The 25697-nt window shown below is 41.5% G+C and overlaps 1 protein-coding gene across 1 annotated transcript in view; it reads left to right on the forward strand.

Moving 5' to 3' along the window:
* TMEFF1 (transmembrane protein with EGF like and two follistatin like domains 1) overlaps nucleotides 1-25697 on the forward strand; it is a 127763-nt gene that overhangs the window by 72636 nt on the left and 29430 nt on the right. The window contains exons 2-5 of the mRNA XM_074576430.1: nucleotides 386-495; nucleotides 4650-4779; nucleotides 13120-13146; nucleotides 24743-24839. Coding sequence (XP_074432531.1) covers nucleotides 386-495; nucleotides 4650-4779; nucleotides 13120-13146; nucleotides 24743-24839 — 364 coding nt within the window. The remainder of the gene's footprint in view (nucleotides 1-385; nucleotides 496-4649; nucleotides 4780-13119; nucleotides 13147-24742; nucleotides 24840-25697) is intronic.

The following is a 25697-nucleotide window of genomic DNA, read 5'->3' on the forward strand; positions in this document are numbered from 1 at the left end:
GAAACATGGGCTGTGGCTCGTGTAAAGGTCCTGACTCCTGCTAGAAGCAGCTTCTGTGGTGGAAGGTTTTGTACTGGGGGCGTCCCTGACAGCGGGGGGCATGGAAGGAAATTTGGGCGGTGTAAACATGTGCCTGCTCTGTATCTGTTGGTTTGGTGAAGCGGCGTTTAGCGACAGCTGCTGTGCCAACCAGGCAAAGCTGCCCCTGGGGAGCAGGACAGAGCCCACACAGGGCAGCCCAGGGAACAGCTCTGGCTTTTTTCCTTTGATTTCTCTATGGCCATATGGCAGCGGGGGGACTCAGTGGGTTTAAGGACAAGGCAGTCCCCAAAATTACTCATCTTACAATTTCTTTTCTGTCTCCTTTTTCTATTTTTTTTCACAGAATTAAATGTAAGGGAGTCCGACGTGAGAGTGTGTGATGAGTCGTCATGTAAATACGGAGGAGTGTGCAAGGAAGAGGGCGACGGCTTGAAATGTGCGTGTCAGTTCCAGGTAAGGGCTGCTCACCTTTTTGTTTGCCGTTTCTGACCAATCTTTCAGGTGTACTGAAGTATGTGTAGAGTCACCGCTTTAAAAATTCCACTCATCAGCAGGCTTCTATAAACATAAGCTTCTTTTTTAATGGCACTGGTTGGGATGGTATGTGACCAAACTTCACCAGGGTGTGCTCAGGGAGCAAGTGGAGAGTGTAGCATCATGTTAGCTCCTCGCATGGTTTTGGTAAGCCAGCCTCATCACAGATCGAAATGGGGAAGAATGAAGGGCCACCATGTGCCGGGCACTCACAGCCCCTGCGAGCAGCATGAGCAGAGGTGCTGGTGCCTTCAGCCTTGCCTCATCCTGCCCTGAGACCTGAGACAGGAGGGGAGGTGATCCGGAGCAGGGTAACCAAGCATTGTCATGTACACCAGATGAAGCTTTATAAATTAAACACAGTATTTATTATGGATTACTTACTCTAATACCCAGTATTTGGAGAATTCTTCCCCACTCTGCTGGTGGCCAAATGTGGTACATTAGACCCTGGAAGATCTTAAGGTATTTTGAAAGTCAGATAATAATTGGATCGCCAGTGATCATGTTTATAAAGGAAAATAGTGAATTAGTCACATTTGGGGAAAAAAAAGGAATGGAAATTTGATTTTGAAAAATCCCCTGAACTTTTAAAAAGTAGTAAATAGCAAGTTGAACTTGCTTCACTGGTTTTTGAGCCTTTAGTTTACAATTTTTATAACTATCATGGCAATCCTTCCTCCTCTCCCACCCCTCACTTTTAGATAAAAGAGAATACTGAAGTTTTTTCTTTTTTCAGTTTACAACCAGGGCAAACATATCAAATATTATGAGAGTCCTGGTAAAACTGCAAGAGGTGGCAGTGTTATCAACCAACCCCGGAGCGGGATATCCTTCAGTGTTTTAAAAATAATCTTGTGTTCTGTTTCCAATAAATAATAAATCAAGGGGAACCGGAATGGCAACAGTGTGTGTGTGATCTTACACTGGTTTTAGATTCCAGTGTTTCAGAGCTGGCTTTTGATGTGGTGTCTTTCAGGTGGGTACCTATGCTGTGGGCATCCTGCAGTTTACATCCCATAAGAACAATGGGAACTGACTGCCTTTAAAGGGAAAAAAAATGCTTAAGAGAAGAGGTTTATTCATCAGCCTTCACTCTAGCTGTAACTTTTATTTATGAGAAATAATAAAATCAAAACCCAAAAATTAATTAAAAGAAAAAAAAAGAAAAGAAATTCAACCCTAGGCTAAGCAAAGGTGTCATTCATTTTCTGTAGGTGGTAAATTTTATGACCTCCTAATATCCAGGTCATGAGGACTGAAAAAGAAACTGGCCCCTGTGACAAGCTGATACGTTTTCTTGAAGAACCCATTTCTAATACCAGTATTATTTTTAGGCTAATTGTAAGTTCACCTGTACTCCTTGAAAAATTAATCCTGTACTCTAAGGAAAGAAGTCTAAGGATGAGGAGAAGGTATTATATTTTTCAGATATAGCAGGCTGAATTCTTCCTGTAACTCTCAACCTTAATTATTCAGCTGCAGCTAGCACTACCGTGTTCGTAGCCACCCCTGAACTAAGGCCAAGGCTGGCACAAACCTTCCCTCAGATTCAGGAAAATGCATAGAGATTTCAGTTCCCTTTCAGGCATCACCACTCCTTCCTTCTCCTCCTTATCTGCTGCCACTCCTGACCTGGAAGCATTTCTTAACTGTTTGGTCTTCTAGAACTTGAAATATTAATGAGTCAAAGTTTTTCCTCCTAGGATCCCCGTTGCAGTTGACTGGCTGCCAAATTTCAGCGTTGTCATTGAAAGAGCTATAATGTCACGGCAGCAAGAGCTCTGTGGGCCACGACCTCTCTGAACACCTTGTAGGCTTTCTCTTGTCTTGCCAAGTCACCTAACATAAAGTGAGACATTGAAGTTTGATTCCCCAGCATCAAATTTACAAATTAGACCGTAGGAGAGGTGCTGAAGGATTCATTTGTGCTCTGCTTGCAGTGACCTTAGTGGTATCCCAACTTTCTGCAAGCCTAGTCAGGAAAAAGGATAAGTTCCTTTTTATTGTAAGGGAGGTGGGGGATAACACACGTTCACCAAAATTATGGCAAGGTCTTTTGCTGCAATTTGGATGATGCTTTACCAAACCTAAATTAAAAACTGATCAACACCTCATGAGTGTGTTATGGACATGGGGAGGTGAGGTGAGGTGAGGTGAGGTGAGAGAGAGCTGGCACAGGGCTCTTTTTCAATCTCAATAAGAAAGGCTTGACAACAAATGGTTTAATAAGGTAACTGCTTTAATAAGACAGAATAGGGAAAGGAATAGACATAAGGAGTAAATCTCACATCCCTTCGGATGCTGGGCACGCCACAATCATGCAGCATTGGATGGATCCTGGATGGGTTTTCCCACGGGACGCTGCGCAGAGCAGATCCTTTCCATGGAAAGATGCTCTCCCTCTTGGTCATTCAACCTATTGGAGAATTTCCTCACAAGAAAACAACTCTATTCCTAAGGGACATTTACATGAGAACTTTTGGCTGCACTGTACCAAACTGCTAAAGTCTTACCAAACTGTAAAAAAGGAATCACTTTGCCTCTCATTTTCTATCCTCAGGACAAAAACCTGCAGCTTTAAAACATCGCACGGAAAACTTTAATATTGAATAGGGAATTATCTGTTGGAAAGTACTGTTCCCCCCAAAAGTTGCCTGTTTAATTATTCCCTAGAAGTGACTGTTCAGTGTGAGATATGACAGGACTGACGGTTGTGGTTGAATGTCTGAAAGCTACTCACTATGGGAAAGTATTACAAAACTGTTAGAAATAGTTTTCAGAGCTGGCAGCGTGATTTAATTCTGCCCACGCATGCTCAGTTCATTCTCGGTTGGTCATCTATGGCAGGATGACAAAGGAAGAATGAAGAAAGATTCCCTTCAAAATTATGTTTTAAAAATCGAGTATTTTGACGTCTGTGTATGCCAAAGCACAAACTGTTGCGGCAGAGACTGTCATTTGGAATTTGGAGAAGAAACTCTTGTCCTTTTGGAGCAGTTTAATTTAACTAAATGTTGCTATTTTTGTGTGAACTCTCAGTGGTTGAACTATATCATCAATTTAATCATACACTTTATATGGTTAAGAAATTCGGTGGCTGGTCGGTGTCTTTGTTCATTGCTTTTTGTTGCTTAGTGTTTTTTTGCCTCGGGATTTGAAAGATGCAAAAGGTACCCGGAATTGCAGCCCCAAACAAGGCAACATCTCCTTTTCCATGCAGTGAAGTGGGGTTTGGATCTCCCGTTCAGCAGGGAGCGGTGCAGCACTCGCAGGTGTTAGGCGGATTGCCTGTCTCAGTGTTTGTTTCCCAGCATTTTAATAGACATTATACACTCAAGGGGTATATAATCCATCATGCTTAGAATGTTAGAAAATAGCAAAATACAGGCTGCTCCTGCCAAAACCATTCTGAATGATGAATTTTCCTTTCTTCCATGCTTTTTGTTAAATGTACCAATGCTACTGACTTTGAGCTTAAAATTTTTCATCTTTAAAATTTTTAAAAATTTACTGAAAGCATTATTATAGTTGTTGACCAAGTAAAAGAGATTCCTGATGCTCATGAATTTAATGGGGATGGCGATTGTTTTCCATCTCCCTTGAAAGATTATTCTATGACCAAAAACATCAGAAAATCTCCCCTTAAGCACTGTTCACCTTAAATTTTCCTTTGCTCAGTTTCATCCCCCTGTGCCTAGTCACACATTCTTGTATTATCTTGAAGAAGTTTTCTCCTTCCTCAGTGTGTTTATTCTTCAAATACTTCTAGATGCTTGTCATAATCCCTCTAGCCATTACCGAGTCCCACTGTAGTTACTTTGTTCTTTTAATCTTTCCTACTGAATTCCTATGTTCAGCCCATAAGGAGTTGGACTATTATTTCAGTGATCCAAATGGAAGACATACAGTGATACTGAGAAACTAATATATTTTCAATCTTCCTTTAGTGAACAGATTTGTAAGTTACTGCTAGTAATTCATATTTACACAACTATCTTCCTGTGTATTGAATGCAGAAGAGATTAACCGCGATTTTGTATGTCTGAGTTACTTTATAATTTCTTTTTCAGTGTCACACAAACTATATTCCTGTTTGTGGATCAAATGGAGACACTTACCAAAATGAATGCTTCCTCAGGAGAGCTTCTTGCAAGCATCAGAAAGAGATAACAGTGGTATCAAGAGGACCTTGTTATTCTGGTATGTAAAACACCCCTTTGTGTCACTAATGAATGATGTTATATGGTTAGCTCTTTGGTTTTGCCCTTGATTCCAGAGATTTTAATTTTCACACTTTTCATAGAATAAAATAATGTGGAAACCCAAAGTCCTTTTTAGCAATGGAGTATTTTATAGAGAAGAAATCTGATACATCTTCTGATATGCTAACAGGTTAATAAATAAACATTAAAAGTAGAAGTACTTTATCTGACAAAACAGCTTGTGAATGCTTCTGTTGTATGTATAGAGGAGCCTTGATATCATCAAAGGGCTTGCCACAAATTTGGAGACTACTCCAAATTAGTCATTTATTTAGGACTCATTTTTTGGATGTACAGAATTAGCGTGACATCCAGCAAGTGACACTGATCATTCTGACTGCCACTCCACCTGTATCCAAGGCATCATCTTTGACTAATTTCACATTAGGTCATTACTTTGAGGGTATGCACAACTCTTACAAATCATTGCACCTCATATTTGTGATGGACTGGCCTTATCTGTCTTTCCACACACTTAAAATACTGATTTTCCACACGCTTACAATACATGGGACAGGTTTTCACTGTCTTAAATATTAGAACATGCTCTTGGACACAGAAACTTTAGCCATCAGAGGTCTTCTAAACCTCTGGACAGATTCAAAGCTAGTGAGACCAGACACATGTCTGGCTTTCTCAGAATTAAATTAAATGACTCGGTAGCATCAACAACTGCGTTCTTTCATATGTAAATAACACGCACAAAAATTTACGTTGTGGGACATCCCTCATCTTTTGATACACAATAGTTGCTTAGATTAGCCTAAGTGAGGTTACATCTATATGGCAGCCAGAAGCATGACTAGAGATGAGGTGTACTCTCCTCCCTAGCTTTACGTTGGCTAGGCTAGTTATTGATGACAATTTAGAGGTAGCAGCCTGGAACTCGCTGGTAGCTGCAACCTCCTACCTGGAAATTAGGGTAAATATTTGGGCAGTGTACCTAGGCCAAGTTCCTTGCTGCTGCCAGTCCCAGAGCTACCTCACTTAAATGGAGCGTGGCTGTGTTTTACATGAGCCGCTGTAACGCCTCTGACTGCAGCACAGACCCATACTGAGATTTGGGGTTGTTCACCAAGATCCAAAACGATCTATGACTTTGGTCCTAGAATGGAAAGAAACCTGCGTTTTGTGTCCAGCTCAGATGCATAATTCCAGCACACCTCAGGCGGATGACTGAATCTACCTTCTTTCTCAATCTCCCACCTGTAAATTATCTCCAGACACTGCAGAAATAGGAAAAAAATGCATTACAGTTTTGGACTACTCACATATTCCTATAACAACACTCAAGAAGTATTATGAAGGTTTGAACTGAGGATGTATAAGTAAATATTTCTTTTAATTTCATGCCCAAATTATTTTAAGAAACAGACTCACAACATGAAAGTTTCTTTCCCTCACTAAAGCAAAATACTAGGATAATGTTTTGGGAACAACAAAAAATAGTGATTATTTTTATATGCATTCTACCCTACTAAGAAAAAGACATTTTGAAACGAAAAATTGATTCTTCTCAGCCTCAGGTTGCTGGCAGCAAATTACTGTGGTACTCAGCTAGCCCGAGATTTCTTTTTTAACCTCCCTCTCCTTTTCTTTAAGTCCTACACAAAACCCAGGAAACGCAGCGTAATTTTTTGCACTTCATGTAATAGATCAAGACGTGTGCTGAGACAATTGACCAGAAAGTATTGAAAACACATTTCTGAAACTGAGGATGCGATTCAGGCTGCGTACTGCGTTTACACTGGCACAATGGAAAGTGGAGCTCTACCAGAATGGTACCTGCTGCTCCTCGAGTGTCTGATGTGCTCCAGCTGATGTGGGAATATTGGATGATAAAAGCCATCCTCCACAACCTGTCCATGCCCTGCTGGGGATCATAGGTCATCGAGAAGTCAATATATTTGTACTCTTAATCTGTAACCCATATATGTTGAGAATCAAATGCCCGAATTAAAAAATCCTTTATAGACCGCCATTCATTTTCGCCAAGTGCTTCCTAATTTGCTATGAAAATGCATTGTTCTGGGACATCATTGGGAGCTAAGTATAGATTCACTGTTTTCCTATCAGAGTTTCGTTTTTTCAAAGCAAATCTTCATCCTGACAGGATGCATCTGAGACAACAGGATGAAATTCCCCTACGGTGTTGTAACAACTATTTAATATTAAAAGTACATCAGACTTCTGAATCTCATATAAGAATGAAATACTTCCCGTTTGCTAGGGATTGATACCCTCTGAAGCTGCGGCACTGGAACAGACTATACTGAGTGATTTAGTCAGACCTATTTCTTGGCAGGTAACATTTCCATTACATTTTTACAGTCATGGGTAATTTAACAGCAGATTTATATATTTATTTCCTTTGTCCAAGTGCTGTCAGAATTGCAAGATCCTAAAATAAGCAACGTTAGAAAAAAGCGTCAATCATAGGTGTGAATGAACAAGTTCATTTAGGAATGAACAAAATGCAAGTTTTGACATTAAAAATGGTATTTTCGAGAAATGTAAGAGAAGGTACAGCTGAAGTTTTCAGGACAGCATATACAGGTCTTAACATTGTCAGAGCCCATTTTCCAATGAAGGAACATCGGGTTTTTCTGAAAACTTGGTTTTCAGAGGTGTTCCTATGCCTAATTACCCCTGGCACAAGCTGCGGATAATGGGTTTCAGCCAATGTATGTGGCCCCATGTTGCAAAATACAGAGAAACTAGGAACATGAGTGAAGTGCAGCTTTAGTGTTCTCTTTGCTTAATACCTTAATATACCTTTGAGAAACAATGAGTCAAATCAAACTGTATACAATTTTTGCCTACACCTAACCTCCACCTGTGACTGGGTGGAGAAGAACAGGGCCGTGAAGCAAAGGCCTTGCTGGTAGTAATTCCCATCTTCCACAGCTTCTCCTCCTTGCTCTGTGGGATTATGTTATGAACAAGAGCGTTCTCCTTTCATTTCTCACCCTTACCAGTTCCCTGTTTGCAGTTCAGCCCACAAACAAATGCAGAGATGTGACCACCCATCAGGGCATGGGGAGATGGCCGTACCTACACCAGGACTCCTGCCAAGCTCTCAGCACCAGCAGTCTTGCTGCTGACCCGAAACCTTGATCGGTTCATAAAGAGTGACATTAAATTGAAATTCTTTCATGTTACGCTGTCCTCTACAAGAGGTTAACCTGAACTGGCTTGCTAAACAGATGTAAGAAACCAGGAAGAGAACGTGGTCAGGGTGCTCAGAGCATTCCGGAGGAGTGTCACCAAGTCCCTGGATTTCTTCTGCATCCTTTCGTTGGTGGATTTATTGTGTTTTATTTGTTTGAATGAAATAAATTAATTTAGTGAATAAGAAACAGACCTTTACGATTAATTTCTAAGAATGTGTGCTCCTGTTAGCCCGCACACAGAGCCACGCTTTGGACTGCTGTCAGATTTGTATTATATGCACATGAAAATGTAACCACATGATGATGTAGTACTTGATATATTGTACGTATAGATTCTCAGTGTACTGTATATATTTTGAAGGCACAGACCATTGCTTTTTTTCTTTTGGGATATCTAAAGTTAAAAAAAAAAAAAGCTGTTTGCAGAACTAGAAACAAACAGTATAGCTCTGTTGGATTTAAGGAATGATTCTCAAAAGAGTGGCTTTAATTTAGTGTTTTTCAGTCTGAAGTAATCAAACTCTTACCCTGAATTTGAATGCGCAGGTTTTTACAGTATATGTTTTTTTTGTGGGAGGCTTACAGTGAAGCATAATTAGATGCACACATTGTCCTGAGAAGAAATATAAGAAGATGAGTTTAATCCTTTTGAGGGAGTTCAGGAAGAAATTCTAGGCAACTCGCTTCTAGATTAAGAAAGTGTGAAAATAACTCTTCATGCTCTCTCAAGAAAGCCATAAAAGACCTGAAAACCTGCTATAAAAGCATACATTCATTCTGAGAACTGACTGAGACCCTTAGTCCCAGACTCAATGCAGTGGAGGAGCTTTCCTGTCCAGCCTGAGAGGAGGTTTTGCGACAGCAGAGGATCGCCCTTCTGTCATTAGGAAATGCTTTGGAAGCAAAGAACAAGTCATATCCAAAAATACCCCACCATCACATGCCAGGATTTAATATCCTGCACTTTTTTTTTTTTTTTGCATGGCATAATGAAGCAGGAATGATTTAATAGCAAACACCTTTCTCCTGAAGATGTCAAGGCAAATGGATGTTCCCTACAGACAGCCCGGCAAGGCGGAGGTTAAAAGCCTATCTCCGGCAGCCAGAGGCCTTGCAGCTGCTGGCAATTAGGCTTGTCAGCGTTCCTCCCCAAAAGCTCCTGCTGGCATATGGAAATCAAGGGTAATTGCTAGCAGGCAGCCCTGCTCCTGGAGGGTGGGGATCTGATCCCGGCAGGAGGAAGGCTGAGCTGGGAGCACTGGGTGATGGAGCTGGCATGTTCCTTTGTAAGTCGCTTTTGTGCAGTGGAGTGAGCTCTGCTCCCCTGCTGGCAGCGGGAAGCTGGAGCTGGCTTTGGTCTTTGCTCTGGCTGGTGGCTTGAAATGGGCTGTGCTGATTTTGGTTCTTTTCCAAAACGCTGGCCATTGCAGCACGGTTGGGAGATTTGAGGCTCTGTGCTGCTGCTGCTGGAGGAGGTGATGGAGAATTGCACCGTGCTGAGGAAAGAGGGAAAGTTAAAAGCTCTCACTGAGTAATGCAATAGCGCTGTTGTTGCCGTGTCTGGTGCCAGCTGTAGATCAGGATGGTCTTTTTTGGTAGCAAGTTCTTGATGACTTTATCCAGTCTTTAGCTAGAGGCACTCTTGTGTATCCAGGGTTAACTGCAGAAGGCTTGCCCTGTCCCACTATGGAGAAGGATACTTTGTTGGCTCTGTTAACCGTGAAATCCAGGCAGAATATAGTTAGCTAACCAGGAACTATGACTTGAGATAGCAGCTGCTCTTTCTGTCTTCCAGTGCCATCTCATATGATGAGTAGATGAAGATAATTGAATAAAAGAGTCAACGTTATGCAGGACTTGCTCCATGAAGTTTCTGGAGTGCAGGTGTGGGAAGATTAGTTTCTGCTTAAAGCAAAGTCGTGCATACTGTCTTTGTACTAAAACCACCCCAGCTGTATCCCAAAAGCTTTTGGGGAAAATCCAGGACTTGGGTACACAGAGTATAATAACTCTTGGGGGCCAAAGTTCAGATGCTGGAAATCCCTTCTGGGCTGTCAGCTAAGCCTTGCAATACCTAAACTCCACAAATATGTATTTATTTTTTTTCTGTGTTTCCTGGAGAATGGTATACAGTTTTACCTCCAGTGTGTCAAAAGGTGTTCTGGTCTGCCTGTGACTGAATAGCTGCCGACCTGCTTCTTAAATAGATCTATAAAAGGTTCAGCATTTTGGCGTTTCTTTACTTGCCTCTCTGTGAGCAGGATCTGATGGGTCTGCTCCAGAGATGCCCACCTGCCCCACGTGAATCAAGTGGAAGGGTCTGCTTGCTTAAAATTTGTCAGTGGACTGTTTGTCCTCCTGTTTGTACTTAGCAGTTTGGGGCTCTTGCCTTAAATGGGGAAGAGATGAGTTCAGTTTTCATGCTAGTTTGAGTTAAAAGGCACCCCTGCTGAATGAGAGAGGCTGCAGGCTCTTCTGGGTTTGGAGAGTGTACCTTCTGCATCTGCAGCAAAGCAGACCCGTGGTACAGAAATGGCTCCTGTTCAGAGAGAACAAAAAAAAAAATAAAAAATGGGATTCTGACAGTAGTCTACTGCTTACAGCGTTCAGATGCTGTCTCTGATCCAAGTGGTTCTTTATGTATTTTATCCAGAAACTCCTTCACAGATAAAAGCAGCGAGCAGCAGAAGCCTATACATTTGTGCATAAGCGTATTTTCACAAGCCTATTTGGAAAAGAGACCACTCTTTTCCACTCTTTCTTTAAGTCACTGACCTGTGGCTGGGGGGGATGCTGCTTCTGTCCAGCTTCCTCACTTGTTTGAGCACCTTTCTTGCCAGCTCTTGGTGGATGGAGACCACTTTTGGAAATCCTGAATTGGTTAAGGGCCTGAAAAGAGCGGGGCTGCTTGTCCAATTAGGCTTGCAAAAAAAATGCTACCTTTTTAACAAGCAGCTGCTTAGGAAAATGTAGCCAAGGCTCCGAAAAGAGCAGGAACACGGGCTTAGTTTAGCACGGTTACCCTGGAGACAAGAGTCCTAGCACAGCTCCCAGGCTCAGGCACAAGCTCCCAGTGAAAAGTTGAAAATTATGCAAAGTGTTACAGAGGATGACACTTTTTTTTTATGGTTTCTTGAGACCTGAAAGCCCTGAGAAGCAGGAATGGATCTGTCCCGTTACTAGGATGTCCTGCCAGGTGGAGACAGTGTTGCCTGTGGCCTTCGTGTCTGTCAACCCAATGATCTATTGAGACGGGTGGTCTGAGCATCACCTCTATCATTTACACAGCTTTCTCGTGACAGCTCGTACGGCCTGTGTGACGGTGCCTCCCCTGCCACACAGCATACACACCGCAGGGGTACGTCTGAAGCCCCGCACGCTGGAGCTGAGCTGCGTTTCTCGCCTCGGGGCTGAATGCACAGGGGAAAGCAGCCGGAGAGTGAGAGTTGGAAATAAAAACACGGAACAAGTCAAGTTTCTTTGAGACATTTTAGCCTTTGCTTTTTATATAAATTACACGTTAAACTTGCTCATGTTTGTATGTCAGCCTTCTCCCCCCACAGAACAGCTTATGACACAATTTCACCACAACAAATAAGCCAATATACTTACCTCATATACATAAATTATACTCTCTTGAATTTCTTAATGAAGCCATACTGCATTATAAGGCATATTTCTCAGTGACTCAACAGTGACATTTTATATGGGATTGTCTTCTTTGTCAGTAAAGTGGGTCGCTATTGATGGAACAACTGCCCTTCTGTTTTTGCATTCATTTCTGCAAGCTAATAATCTCAGTCTATTAGACATGGAATAGTGGTATAGGAGGACAGGAAGGAAAATTTAGGCAGAGGAAAAAAACTGAGTATCTGCTGATACTCCATGTGACAGGAGATTATTTTTAGTGTGTGAAGTGACCCAGTAACGTGGAATTTCACACTTTAATCCATACGCTAGAGGAAATTATTCTTAGAAATATTTCTATAGAAATATAGAAAAAAGAAAAAGGAGGGGAGGGAACTGAGCAAACAGAGGGTTTGGTTTTGCCTCTGATGTGAACAACAAGCTTGTACGTGGAAGTAAGAACCCCGCTCCTCTGTCTGATCTCCTCCTCCTTTCAGATTTGTGGAAATAAATTCATCTGCCTTCTCCATCATCAAAGCAGGCATGAAAGGAGGGGTGTGGGACAAGCAGAGTGTGTGCGCTGCTCCTCTCCTCGTCTTCCAGAGACGCCGAGCTCATGGGGTTGGGGAGCAATTCACTGACAGTAATTGCCAACCCGTCCCCTCCTCTCCACCTCCTTTGAGCAAGGGAGGTTCATGACTCAAAGCGTGTGTCTAAGGGCTTGTCTTTACTGCCGCGCTCGCTGATGACGCTGTGCAGAGCACTGCTCAGCGGGATGCACATCCCCGTACGAAATCCCTAGCCAGCTCCATAATGTTCTGAAGCGGAGTTAGTTGGCCTGGGGTGGTGAGGAAGCTCAAGTCCCGCTGACACTTGAACTGCTAATGCAAAGGGGATGCAGCCACAAGCCGTCACTCATCAGATGCTAATCCAGTCAGTCTGGTGTCAATGAAATAACTATGCCATTAGAGCATCCTTACACGAAGTGATTGACTCAGCGGAGAGGAGCTATTTTGTAGTTAGATGGCTTAAGCCAACTTTACTTTGAGGACCAGTTCTCTTCTGGAGGTACTTTTGCAGTCAGGTGATTTATATATTACTCCTTCATGTACCACTCCCAGGGTCAGAGGCTAGAAACATAACCAGACTCTCTGCTCTTCATCTCTTTTGGGTTTAACAAATTTGAATCTCTAACAGTTGAAAAAAGGCTAAGAAAGCAGCTTAGTTTTCAGTACTGGATGATATTGTTCCTTGACTAAAAATATCTTGACAGGAAAGAGAGAGAGTACGGCACAATAGGCATGGAAAAACTGTATTAAAAGATGCCAGGCTTGATGGGGGATGTTTGTTTTTACACCTGGCTCATGAAATGTTGCACCTGTGTAAACTTCTACAGTGACAAGTTCCTAAACAGCTGCTCCTGGAGCAATATTTTAATTTGCTTTCTTTTCTTTTCTCCCCCTGTGTTTCTTTTCCAGATAATGGCTCTGGGTCAGGAGAAGGAGGTGAGTACCAAACCCCAGTTACACTTGCTTTTGGTCTTTCTTTTTTACTCTATGTGTGTCAGTTTTATATACATGGTTACTGTGTGCCACGTGAATTAAGAAAAAATTCTGACAGCTTAAAAATAAGCTTTAATGTTGCAGTGTTATCTGCCTATCTCAGAACAGTATTTGTATAGGAAAAGGTTGTAGGGTGCATTTGACCGATGTTGTTCTTTCAGATTTGACCTATATAATTTTTCATTTGTTGCCAGTAATATAGAGTAATATTTAGATCCCTATTTCACCTGTATTTTGCTCCTGAGAATGTTCGTTCACAGTCAATTTCTTACCATCTTTTTCTTGCTTTCATTTCCTTAGTGTCTACAATGCCTAGTTATTACTTTATTCTTGGGCAAACACGTTGACTTAAATGTATAATTACAGTATGATATTTGTTTTTTACCAAATACTTTATGTGTTTCTGTTCAAAGCTGTATATTCAAAGAGGGGATGTAGCACAGTAGATGTGTTCCTATCTTTGAACACATCTTAACCTTCTTCCAAGGACTGAAAAAAAAAAATGCAACTTTATCTTAATTCTATCTTTGATACTACTAGCAAGAATATAGGATGAAAAATGTGAGATATAGATATATACACAGACATGGAAAAGCCATTTTGCCATTTGCTTTGCCTGTATTAAGAGAGTGTTGCGGTTCAAACTGAGTTTTGAAATATCAGAAATCTGGTAAAGCTACATAAAAACGTGCTTTTGTGAAAAACAATCAATGGCATCACTGTGTGGCTAAGCAAAACAGCTAAGTTTCCAAAAATCAGGAGTTAGCTTCCTCTTTTTTTCCTGTATCGAGTGAAGGGGAGGCATTTCTCTCCCCTTTAATAAGATGCTCTCAGTAAATTCCCGGGCTGCTGCTAGCACATGGCCGTTCTCAGTTCTCACCTTTGTTTCCTTTGGGAGCAGTGTCTGAAGGAACAATTTTCTGTTCAAACACTACCTCTTGTTGCCTTCACTGGTGACTTTTTTCTGAAGCTTTTCTTCCTGAGATTGCCTCACGGTCTTTCCCCAGAAGCTCTGTTTGCTTCTCCTTCCCCCTTCAGTACTCAGCCTGTTATCCCACTACAGCTGCTCCCTGCGAGCCGAGAGTCGCTTGCCTCGGTACTGCTATGCGCTGCTTATAGGAGACAGATGACAGAAATTTAGTCCACGTCTGACTTTTATTTTTGGAACAGTTTTCGAAATGTTTGAATGCTGTTGGGACTTCCCCACCCCCCCATCCCAGTATTTCCCACTTGGATACAAAAATCCCCATTAAAGTCCCTTGTAAATATTACTGTGTTGGTCTGGAAGGGACTGGCAGCCAACTGACAGATGTGGCGATTCTTTGGGTAATTTTATGAAGATTTTGGAGGAAAGTAGGACAGAAGGTGCTGTGTTTTGTTGGTTAGGCTGCTCACTGAAGAGGTGAAAGATCCAAGTTCAAATATACTCGTTGCTTGATTTGGGGCAGAAGACTGAACCAAGTCCATCATCCCTTGGTAAGAGAGGCCCAAAATAGGTTTCCCTCGGTCGCTGCTGTTGATTTTGCTCTCAGTTGAAATATTCATTGGTCCTGGGAGAAAGGGAGCAGGAGGACGGTGACAGCCTGGAGGTTGGGAGGATGCATGCTAGAGAAAGGCTTTGTTAGCTGGGACTCAGCGTGCCAGTGAGTTTTAATTATTTATGCAAAATAGAGTGGCATCGGCCGAGGAGATTTGGTGGTCCCTCCACACTACTTTGTAGCAGTGGTTTGTGCATTGTCTTGGGAGGTGGAATATGTAGGTTCAGTTCACTTCAGGCAGAAAGAATTCAATCTGTGCCCCTTGGCCCCAGGTGGATATCTGCTCTGCCTGAGTATTGAATAAAGAAGGGACAATGCACCCACTGCCTCCTCCGGCAGTTTTGTGACGTTAGCCCTTCATTTATTTGGATTTCTTGCGAGTGCCTTTGGGCCAACTGAAGTGTTCCCACTTCTCTTCAGTATGAAAACAATTGGCTTTAATTCCTAATTTTAAACGGAAAAAATATTTTAAACAACCAGAAATGTAAAATCCTGCTTGTCACTTTTTCTTTTTTTGGATACATCTAGGCTATTTGTGACAAACTGAATTAGTGCTGTTCCCGTCCACCTTTGTCACTAAACTGGGTGTTAGGTAATACTTCTGCAGAATAGTTGGCTGGTCTTCAGCAGGTTGAGTCATTTTCTGCATCTGAAAGCAATCCTTCAAAGGATGGAACTGCGGTTGCTTTGATTATTGAACTCCGCTCTGGCAGAGCAGTATTTTTGTACTCACAATATTTTTGTGTCTGGAATTGGTTTTGTTTCATTATTCAAGTAACTGTAAAAGTGTTACAAGACATTAAAAACATCAAAGAAATATTACAAATTAAGGGAATTTAGAATGAAAACCAAACTTCTAAAGGAATGTTGAACCTATTGAGGATGGAAGCGCGTTGTTCAGGATCCAGGGAAAAGGAGAGGGCGGGAACCTGTGCAGAGGGTGACCTGCAGGGTCGGGGTGCTCCCTGGTGCACACACCACAGTCCTGCCTCCCTGGTTATAACAGCTACAGGACTGACTGGAGCACAGCACGGCTCCTTCCTGGACTAGCCTTCCCCATTTTCTTCCTGGAGGAAGCCAGGACATGCTGAGGTAGAATAATCACCCTGATCATTTACTGTGATGCTCTTGGCCAAGGGTGCACAAGTGGGAACCAAGTTGCATGAGGAGCTTCTGTGCCCTGTGGGTTTGGTACTGCTGCTCCTAAGTACAAGGAAGCAGCGATGGATGTGGAAAAACGCAAGGATAAGTGAGAGAGAGCGAGCAAGCATGCTAGCTTAGAAATTTCTGTTTTGTTCCTAGGATTTACATTTCCAGATGTTAATCACAGAATCAGCATTTGCTATGTTTCTTAAACACACAATTAGTGTGATTGTGTATGCACCAGTGATGCTTGCACACAGGGAATGGATGAGTGCAGCTGCTTGTATGCGTTCAGGAAGCGTCGCGATTGCTGTGCAGGAGACGTACTGTTTGCTGGTAGATTTTTAACTGTGGAGGAAAGTACTAGGAAAGCACCTGAGTTGTGCTCTTCAGTTGCTATGGCTCTGCCTGTGACAGTCTCCACTGCTGAAATTAGCTGCTTGCCTCACGCGCAGCTGAGATTTGTGCTCGTGGTTCACACTGTTCTCTTTCATTTTCCAGACGCAGAACAAGCTCATTAATGATTCTGAAACTTGACTTGATGCAGATTCTCCCTCCTACTCCCAAACTGTATGATGTTAAATACGTTCATTTTTATGTTAAAAAAACAAACAAACAAACAAAAAACCAACCCCAAAACAGAGTAGATTTACAACCGATTAAAAACCCCACAAAAATCTTTTTCCTCAAAGACAGTTTCAGACAATGTCTTGCCTTAGAAGTTGTCACGTGCCACAAAAATTCTAAAGACCATGGAACTACTGATCCAGATTCTCTCCCAAATCACGTTTACTGTCACAAAGATATTAGATTTTAGGAAAAGAATTACGAATAGGAGAATGTTTTCAGTATGCCTGAATGAGATGAAGGAGTATAATTTTTAAGGGTGACACAAATGTCGAGTTGCCCTCTGACATTCTGGGTAAGCGATTTCCATTTTCTATGCTCTGACAGCACAGTATTAATAAAGAGTTGTAATAAAATTACTCATTTTGCTCATTTCAGAAGTCTGAACCTTCAATTAGCATAATAAAAATTACGCTTGTGAAACCAAGCTGTTGATCACTTGTGGCAATGGGTATCCTGAAGCCACTTCTAAGAAGAATATGGATTGTTAATTCAGAAATTAGAGAAATTTCAACAACTTCATTACTCTACCGTTATGTTTCGCCCCTACAGAAAGCAATGTCGGAGGGTGGGGACTCGGATCAAAAAAAGTTGCTTAGCTGAGGTCACAGCTGAAGACGGTGGGATCCTTCAGAATTTGCATTTAAGACATAGGCTTTTCTCTGTAATATCATATGAATCGTTCTGCAGTTTCCCTGTTCTGAAGAATACAGTCACAAAACTGGCTCCTGATCCATTTTGTTTAAATGGTGATTTGTTAGAGTTTGACGAAGAACTGGTGAAAGAGAAGTCACAGGCTCAGATTCATGTTCATCTCTACCAGTTGTAAATTGCAACAGTAGTTGACCTGCTGGATGTACTTCCACAACTGGCAGATCGGGGCACAAAAAACGATCCTCAGACTATCACGTGTACATAAAGGAGTTAAATTGCTAGCTTGCATGAAACATTTTCTTTTTTCTAATAAGAATTTAAAATTTGTATTTCTGGTGGAACCTGCCATGTTCTTCCTGTAAAAAGAACTGTGTCACCCAAATAAAGTAACCTTGGGAAGATTAACTTTGGTAGGCTTATATGAATGTGACTAAGGATGAGCTTTTACGATTTTTTCTTCAAGGTGCTTTCTGTGTGCAAATAAAGGGTTTTTTTCTCAAATTTGCAACTTGATACTAGTCAAGAATGTCTAAAAATAAGCAGTCATCTTAGTGATCTTCTTGCCCTCTCTCTATACAAAGAGCTGGCACTCAGGACTCCTAGCCAGGTAGAAGCCCTATGATTTAGCTGACGTAGATGCAGTGTTCAGAAGATCTCAGTCTTGTGTAAAGTCGTGTCCTTGTCAATATTCTAAAACAGATTCTAGCAAGACATTGCCCAACTACTAGTGAGGCAACTGAAAGGGCAGTCAAAGCCCTTGGTCTAAATTCTGCTCAGATTTACAATCATACCCTACGTTATTAGAACAAATTTTGGCCCACTGCAGATGGGAACATTAATTCTTAAAGGAAAGCTTTTTGAAGAAGCTGGTTCCTATTTTTTTTGTGTCCAAGGTATCAATGACAAAGAGAATTTGCTTTCATCTGGCAGTAGTTCTTATTCATAAGGCTTTTTTTGGTAGTACTTTCCATCTGGCGTCCAGACATAGTGCAATAACTTTTGAAGGAGAACCTTATTTCTTCTGAGCTCCTGGGTCCCATCTTCGGTAAACGAGCACTTCGGAGCCATTCTTCCCATGTCCCTCCAAGTAGAAGCCTTTTTTCCTCTTGCTTGGTAGTCCGTACTTTCTCTATTTGATACTGCCAGCAAATGGCAGCTGTGATGTTGACTTTGTGATATAGTTAGGCCTTTGCCAAGGATGTGTTGAAAACCGTCAGCATGTGTTATGTATGCCATCAAAGAGTTAACAAATGGTAACGACTTTTCAAGCCAGCTTCTCAGAGACAAATCGGTGTCCTAGAAGAGGCAGGTTCTGTAGTCTAGTAATCAGCCAACATGGGTAAGATTTCTAAATGTCCTGCTATGCTCATAACATTAATTTTTTATTCTTCTTCAGCATTTATCTGTGAACCTAAGCAAAACGCACTTTTGATATTAAAAAAGATGTAATGGTAGTTAGACAGATGGCACCCAATCATTTCAGGCTTTTAAGCTTAGGAAATAACATGTTTGCAATACATATAGCTAAGTTAATTATTATTAAAATAATTTGTTTTGAATTTCTAATCCCTCTGAAATTTAATAGCTAAAGTATCTTGTGATGAACGTCTAGCAGATTGCATTTAGTAATTAATAAATTGATATACAGTATGTGCTTTTTAGCAGGCTGCCATCTGTTCCTTCCCCTCACTGGGGACAACACTTATCCAGTAATTGTCACACAGTCAGGGCAGTGTAAATAGACACAGTTTAGAACCTTGAATATTTTTTATTTTAATATGCAAAAATGCTACTGATTTGTTTTAATGTATTTTAATATGACCATGGAAACTTGGTGGTGATTAACACCCTGGATAGGAGGTAACATCACGTCTTTTAGCATATTTCTGTAATGGCATGCGACTTAGAAAGACTTAAGTTCCAAGTCCATCATGTGCCTTGTCACTGAGTATCTCTTTAGCTTCAAATAGCCCTATTTTTTTCTGTTGAGATCCTACTCCCTGTAGGTAAAATTAACACTGAACTAAAACTTGCGAGAATTACTGTGTTTTTGCCAAAGGTTCAGCAAGGCAGAGGCAAAGAGCCTGAATGTTCAGGCCTTCTGTTGGTGAAAACTTATTGTAAGCGGGGGTTTCGGGGAGGCTGGAGCTTGCTTGGAAGGATGCTGGAGCCAGGGGCATGGAAGGTGAGATTCCTCTTGCCTCTTATGCAGGATGACAGATAGGAAATGAGGCCAGGTTCATCTTATGCAGCCTGAATAGGGCCTGCAGAATGGCGTTCAGCGTGTTCGTGAAATTGTGGGACGCCTCCCTTGGCATCTGGTGACTTTCCTGTCCTTGCCATTTTCCACTGTCATCTACTCATATGTAATTTCCCTGGTGGTTACGCTGAAGTCGTTGTGTCTTCCTTTGGAGAAAAAGGAGTTAGCTGCATTTGAAGCAAGACAGCGAAGTGAATGGGTATTTGAGTTCTCCAACCAGAGGGTCCTGCAGTGTAGAAGCTGATCCAGCTCCCGCAGTATGCCAGCTTTCCCCAACATTATCCATGGTGTCATATGCATAGAAGCAAAATAGAAGTTATAGTTGTGTAAAATACCTAACACATAACAAGGGTAGTGGTGGTAGGGAGCCTTACAGTGCATATCCTCAAGCCCTTTGCTTAAAAGCACACACACTATCATCACCATAACCACTGGGCAAACATGTCGTCTTGGCTGGGTTGTGATTAGGGTATCAAACTTCAAACTGCCCTCCTCCAGGCACCTCAGTCATAAATAGGCCAGGCATCCTTGTGTTAAACCTGTAATGCCCTTTCTTGCAAAATCGAACTTCAAAGGCTGGTCTCTTTACTGGAGCGTGCTTACAGCTGCAGCGTGTGGCCTGTACTGCACAGGGAAAGTATCTTTCAGCCACGTATATAGATCTTTGGCTATATAGAAGCAAGCCAGGCTTTGCTTCTAAGCCAGCCGGGGAGTTGCGTAAGTGAACAGGACCTTCCGCATTGGTAAATATTGCTCTTGCCTAGGATCCAGCAGCATGGTCGAGATCATTCAAGACACCACTTGCCAAAAATTTGGGATAGCTAAGACTAGTTGTGCACTTGCTTTATATACTTAGATATATACTTACAGACATATATATATATATGTAGGTATATATTATATGTATATAAACACACACATATGCACGCATACTTACTCTAAAGACAAAAGAGCGAGTTTGCAGCTTTGTTTTAAATCACGGGGACAATCTCCATTTTAACTAAGGGTGTCATTAAAGTTGCCCTAGAAATTAATGGAAGAGAGGATGAGTCACTAAACTGTTCAACGAACTGCAGCCCATAATGCATGGTGCTGTGGACGGTGGTATTTTGAGAGGAATTTCCCTGCACTGAGGGAATCGCAGTCTAATCACGGGGTGGGTTCTTCTGTACTTTCGGATGCAGAAGTGAATTTGCTGTGGCCCTTCCTATTTTTCCAAAATCTTTTTGAGATTAGTTGCTCCCATGGGATAGCACATCAGTAAAAATCAATATACTCCCAAACCGGATAGGAATTGCTTTTCAGAGGGTCTTTCCCAAACAGGGGGATCTTTATTCCACCTACGCATGGCTACTGACTAGTTGCAGCCCGCCACAAGTTCCCCCCCACTCCACTGTGGACAGTGATAAATATATACACACACACACGGAGCAGAGCTGCCTTTCCAGGCCATGCCTCGGGGCAGAGCAGGCTTCACCTTGACACAGACTGATGCTTTTGCTTCAAGCCTGATTGAAAGCCCTCAGCAGAAACCCAGCCATACTACCATTGCAGGAACGCACAAATGAGTTGCCGAGGGAAGCAATTTACTGCTGGCCAATTCCTCTAGAGCTACTTGTCCATTTGCGGGCTCCTACCCTGCGGCTCCTAAGGTATAGCTGGCCATCTTCTGCAGAGGAATAATGACTCGAGGAGAAGCGTTAGGGAGCGCTGCAGCTTGGAGAGACAACTGGGAGTCACAGATCCCGTCCTCGTGCCTCATTTCTCTTGAAGGACAGAGCATTAATGAGGTGCTGCCCTGGAACACGAATGGGGGCTGAAAACAGAGGGAAAATGAGCTTTCACTCAAGGTGAAATTAAGATGTCAAAGAACAGAATTAAACAAGATACCAATGAAAGTGAGGAGAAGTTCTGTAATCATCTATACATCAACATTAGAAGCCTGCATAATAAACAAGAGGAGTTGAATTGCTCATTTAGGAGCATATTTTGACCTAACTGATATTACTGAAACCTGCTGGGAAGATCTGATTGATTGGAATATTAGAATTAATGGCTATAAGCATTTAGGAATAATCAAATGTGGGGGAGAAAAGAGAAGGGAGGGACAATCTGTCAAGGAAAGCATTGCCTATTTGGAGACATTTGCACCAGAGAAACTTACGTTCTCAAATATTAATGGGTTAACTTATTTTAACAGCACACAAGTGGGGAACTGAAAATGTCTGCTACCAATTCAGGCTGAAAAACAGTATTTATTTATTCTGTATTGGTGAGGAAAGCTGCATTTTCTTCAAGGACTTCAGTCTAAATTATATGCAGTGTCTCATGCTACCAGTATAAAACATCATGCAGCTAGTAATGAAAGAAGCTTCTAAAAATTATAGATGACTATCACCTAACTTGCACATGTTGCATCAATACACATTCATCTGTATTACACCTCATCCTGACAGGTGTAAATTATTAGTACCTGAGGTGCAGGTGTTCTTGACTTGCACATATTTAATATATGCAAACAAAATAAAGTACCGATAAATAATTCTATATACGTGAATCCAGTAAGTTCTGATCAAGGAATAAAAGGCCACACTTCTTCTAAAACAAATATAATTTTAAAAGGTAGAGAAAGCAATTTGGGGGCGGGGGGAGGAGAGAGAGAGATGTTTACACTGAATAGTGTATAAAAACAATGAACAAGTAGTCATGGACTAATGTTTATGAAAATGAAAAGGTGCTGGGGCATCCACAGGGAGCAGAACTGAAGCTGGTGAGGAAGGGTGTGCATGCATGCGTGCGTGCGTGTGTGTGTGTATGTGTTGCTCCCTTAGCTCTGTTACAAAATTGAAATGCTAATAGTGCAGCGAAAGTGCTCTGTAAAACACTCTGGTTGTATTTGTAGTCAAGTCAGAGAGCATATATAGGATATGATGAACTATTTTCCATGCTAGCAGTACTGCAGAAGCACCAAATGTTGAAGACAGGCGTTTTGTAACCAGGAGGTCTGGATGGTTTGCACCTGAGAGCTTTAAAAATTTAAAGAATTCTCTGGGCCGACAATGACTTTTTTTGTCTCTTTTTCTACAGTAAAACAATGAGAAATAATGTACAAATATTTTGAGAAAAGATAAGTGTGATAATTGGTCAGGCTGCACTCTCTCATTCTGGCATCCATCAGAAGCAAAGCAGTGGAATAGAAGGTGGAAGAATGAACCGCGTACAGAATTAACAGAGAGGAAAATATTTAATGCCAGTCATCATAGGTTCACGGAAAACCTTTATTGAGAAATTTACCTTTTTTTTTTTTTTTTTTTTTAAACTTATCTTTCCAAGAAAGGCGTTTGTACAAGAGAACATTTTATGTAAGCGTACCACCTCAAAACCATAACCCTTTTCAGACAAAGGCACTCTCTCATACAAGTCTAAGTAACCAGAGGGCACAACATCCACACAGTGCGCATCTAACGTGCAAAACTACTGCCAATCAATGGATCCTTCAATGTTAAGAAATCCTTACAAAATGAGTGTGTTTCTAGGGACTCTTCTTGGCCTCGTGACCCCTTCCACTGGTGACCTGAGTGAATCAGTCAGTACTGATCAGGCCTGGAAGACAGAGGACAGGTCACTGAGCCGACAGGTTGCACAACTAGGTGGGATTTTAATGCCCAAGGACAGAGTTATACGTAGCGAGTCCGGGATCTAGGCGATTTTTCGTGGATGTCAGACTCTCTCCTGCAGACTGGTGACCCTGAAAAGGACTCGTTGGGGAATAAGGTGGATAATAAAGTGAATGTGGATAATAATGGTCAGTGCAGAGATGTTAACATCCTGGGGAAGGGCATTGAGGGTCATAAGGACAGCAAAAGAAGTGGAAATACGATGAATGAAAGCCATGAGCGGCGCCGCATTTTTAACTTATTCAAACTGTAGGGGGTCATTTATTGGCATGGAAAAGTGAAATCTGACACTAAAGGACACTTTAGGATGCCAAACACAGGCACAGGAACGTGGTATCTAGAAAGAAGGAAAAATCAAAGATGTACACTTCTAAAGATAAAAGCAAACGCTCTCTACTGCAACTTAATAAGAGTGATGATAGAATTTCTACAGTGGGAATTTTGTAATAAAGTTTGATCTGTATTAATCTTTGAAAAATGCACAGCATGCTTTAGACAGAAGTTAATTTGAGAGGCTCTCCTGCACTATTCTCCCTGTAAATCCAGCCCCACAGGTAGGAGGGAGAGATTCCCTTCAGCCAAGATCCAGGAAAATTAGGAAGGACTCTTGTGGATTTCTTTTTCCTATTTACATTTAAAGAATATAAATGCAGCTTTTTATTTGGTGCTGTTTGATTAGCTGTTGCTACAGCACATAAAGCTGCTATGAGAAAGAGAATCACCGATCAATGTCCGTCCGACAGCCTTGTGTAGTCAGCCTCACACCACCACGATATTGAGATACGTTAAGTGGTTCCTGACTCTCTCTGCAGATTTCTGTGGTTGCTTTCTTGCATTTCAAATGTCTCTCTCTCTCTCCTTTATGACTTTGTTAAAATAAAAAATAGGAGTGACTAATGGTAGTGAAATAATAAGAGTATAGTTATATTTTTCTTTTACGTGGTGAAGAGTTTTGATGTCCATGTCAACAGTGAGATTGGTGCGGGTGTTTTGGGGATCAGAATATTTGCAATACTAATTTTACTTCTTTAAAGAAATAGCATTTCTACCAATTTCTTGTTAAGATTACTTTTTTCTTTTAGTCTTGTAGAACTAATCAGAGTAGTCTGGAAAATATACCACAGCAGCATATATGAGATATGAGCACAATCTAATCCCATCGTCGGAAAGAGAAAGAGGAAAAAAATGCAAGCAATAACCTTGCATAAGGATATCTGTAATTAAAGACTGTCAAAGAAAATAGCATTCAAATCCCCACTACCTAATATTCAAGGACATTAAAAGGCATGGGGTTGACACACTCTCAGTGCCAATTAAGATTAAATGTGACTGGGACACATGTCCATGCTGGCTGCGTGGCTGGTGGGGTGAGAATATATACAAATCACCGAAATAAGAATAAAGGAAGAGTCAATCAAAGACGCATTAGTGCTCTCAGGGATGCTTTCTTGTCACTGGTACAGTTCTACCAACCTCCAATTGCCTGATTTTGAAAAAGGGAACGCTATTAAGTTTAATAGCTTCAGTATATGATAACTTCATGTTGACAGTATACCTGAAGGCAAGTGGATTTAGGTAAGCAAAATCAGAGCTTAATAAGAAAGTCATGCTTTCTGTTAACAATACCTTGTTTTTTGTAGAGTATGAAGGATCTGGGACAGAAGTTCAGAGAAAACACTCAAAATGTGGAGTTTGCAAATATAGGGCTGAGTGTGATGAAGATGCAGAAAACGTTGGGTAAGTAGTAAGTTTTCCTTTAAGAATATTAGTGAACAAAGAGAGAGGAAAAAATGTTACAAAAAAAGGAAAAGTATGTGATCATCTGCTTGACTATGTTTGTTACTGCTAATTGAAGCTTTAATGCTGTCCAATAATAATGTGTTTGGTGTGTGTCTGTAAAGAACAAACCATCTGTAGTCGCAAGGTAAAGGGAGAAATCAAAAAAGAGGTATATTGGAGAATATTTATCTAATATTTTTCAAATGAAGGACCTTGATTTGTTTAGTCTTGGCAACAAAAAAAACAAACCTGCAAACCAAACAGGACTGCAAAATAAATACTGATACTTCACCTCTGAGATTTTTTCTCTATGTTCTGCGTATTCATAACGTATTTATTATAGGTGCTTGTTTCCATCAGTGCAAAGCTTGGATCTAAACATTAAGCTGAAGTGGGGACCTGAGCCAGTCACTTCTTCCAAACTCACTGTGCCACTTGACCTCCTACGGGCACCCAGGGGAAAACTGATGAAAAATACCGGTCACTTGTCAGAGCTCGAAATGACTGATCAAGAAACGAGAGGGTTTTAAAGACAATCCGTAATGCACAGGCACACGCACCAAGTTTCCCGGCTCAAGGTGCTTGATGGCTAGAGTATCCCCTGGCTGTCTAGGCTCTCTGTAGGTGGCTGTCAGAAGGGGCAGAGACATCATGGAGGAAAAGGGTCCTTTAGACAGCCTCGTGAGGCATTAAGGTTTGTTGGAAGGTAACAGAAGCCCCATATAATTCATGGGGCTTTGTTTTTCCACAGCCGTTGTCCTGGCAGTGGCTGGAAGTATGGAAGAAGCTTAACTAGAGTCTGGGCTGATGGTGGGT

The sequence above is a fragment of the Larus michahellis genome, chromosome 2 (assembly GCF_964199755.1).
Source record: "Larus michahellis chromosome 2, bLarMic1.1, whole genome shotgun sequence".
Classification (NCBI taxonomy): domain Eukaryota; kingdom Metazoa; phylum Chordata; class Aves; order Charadriiformes; family Laridae; genus Larus; species Larus michahellis.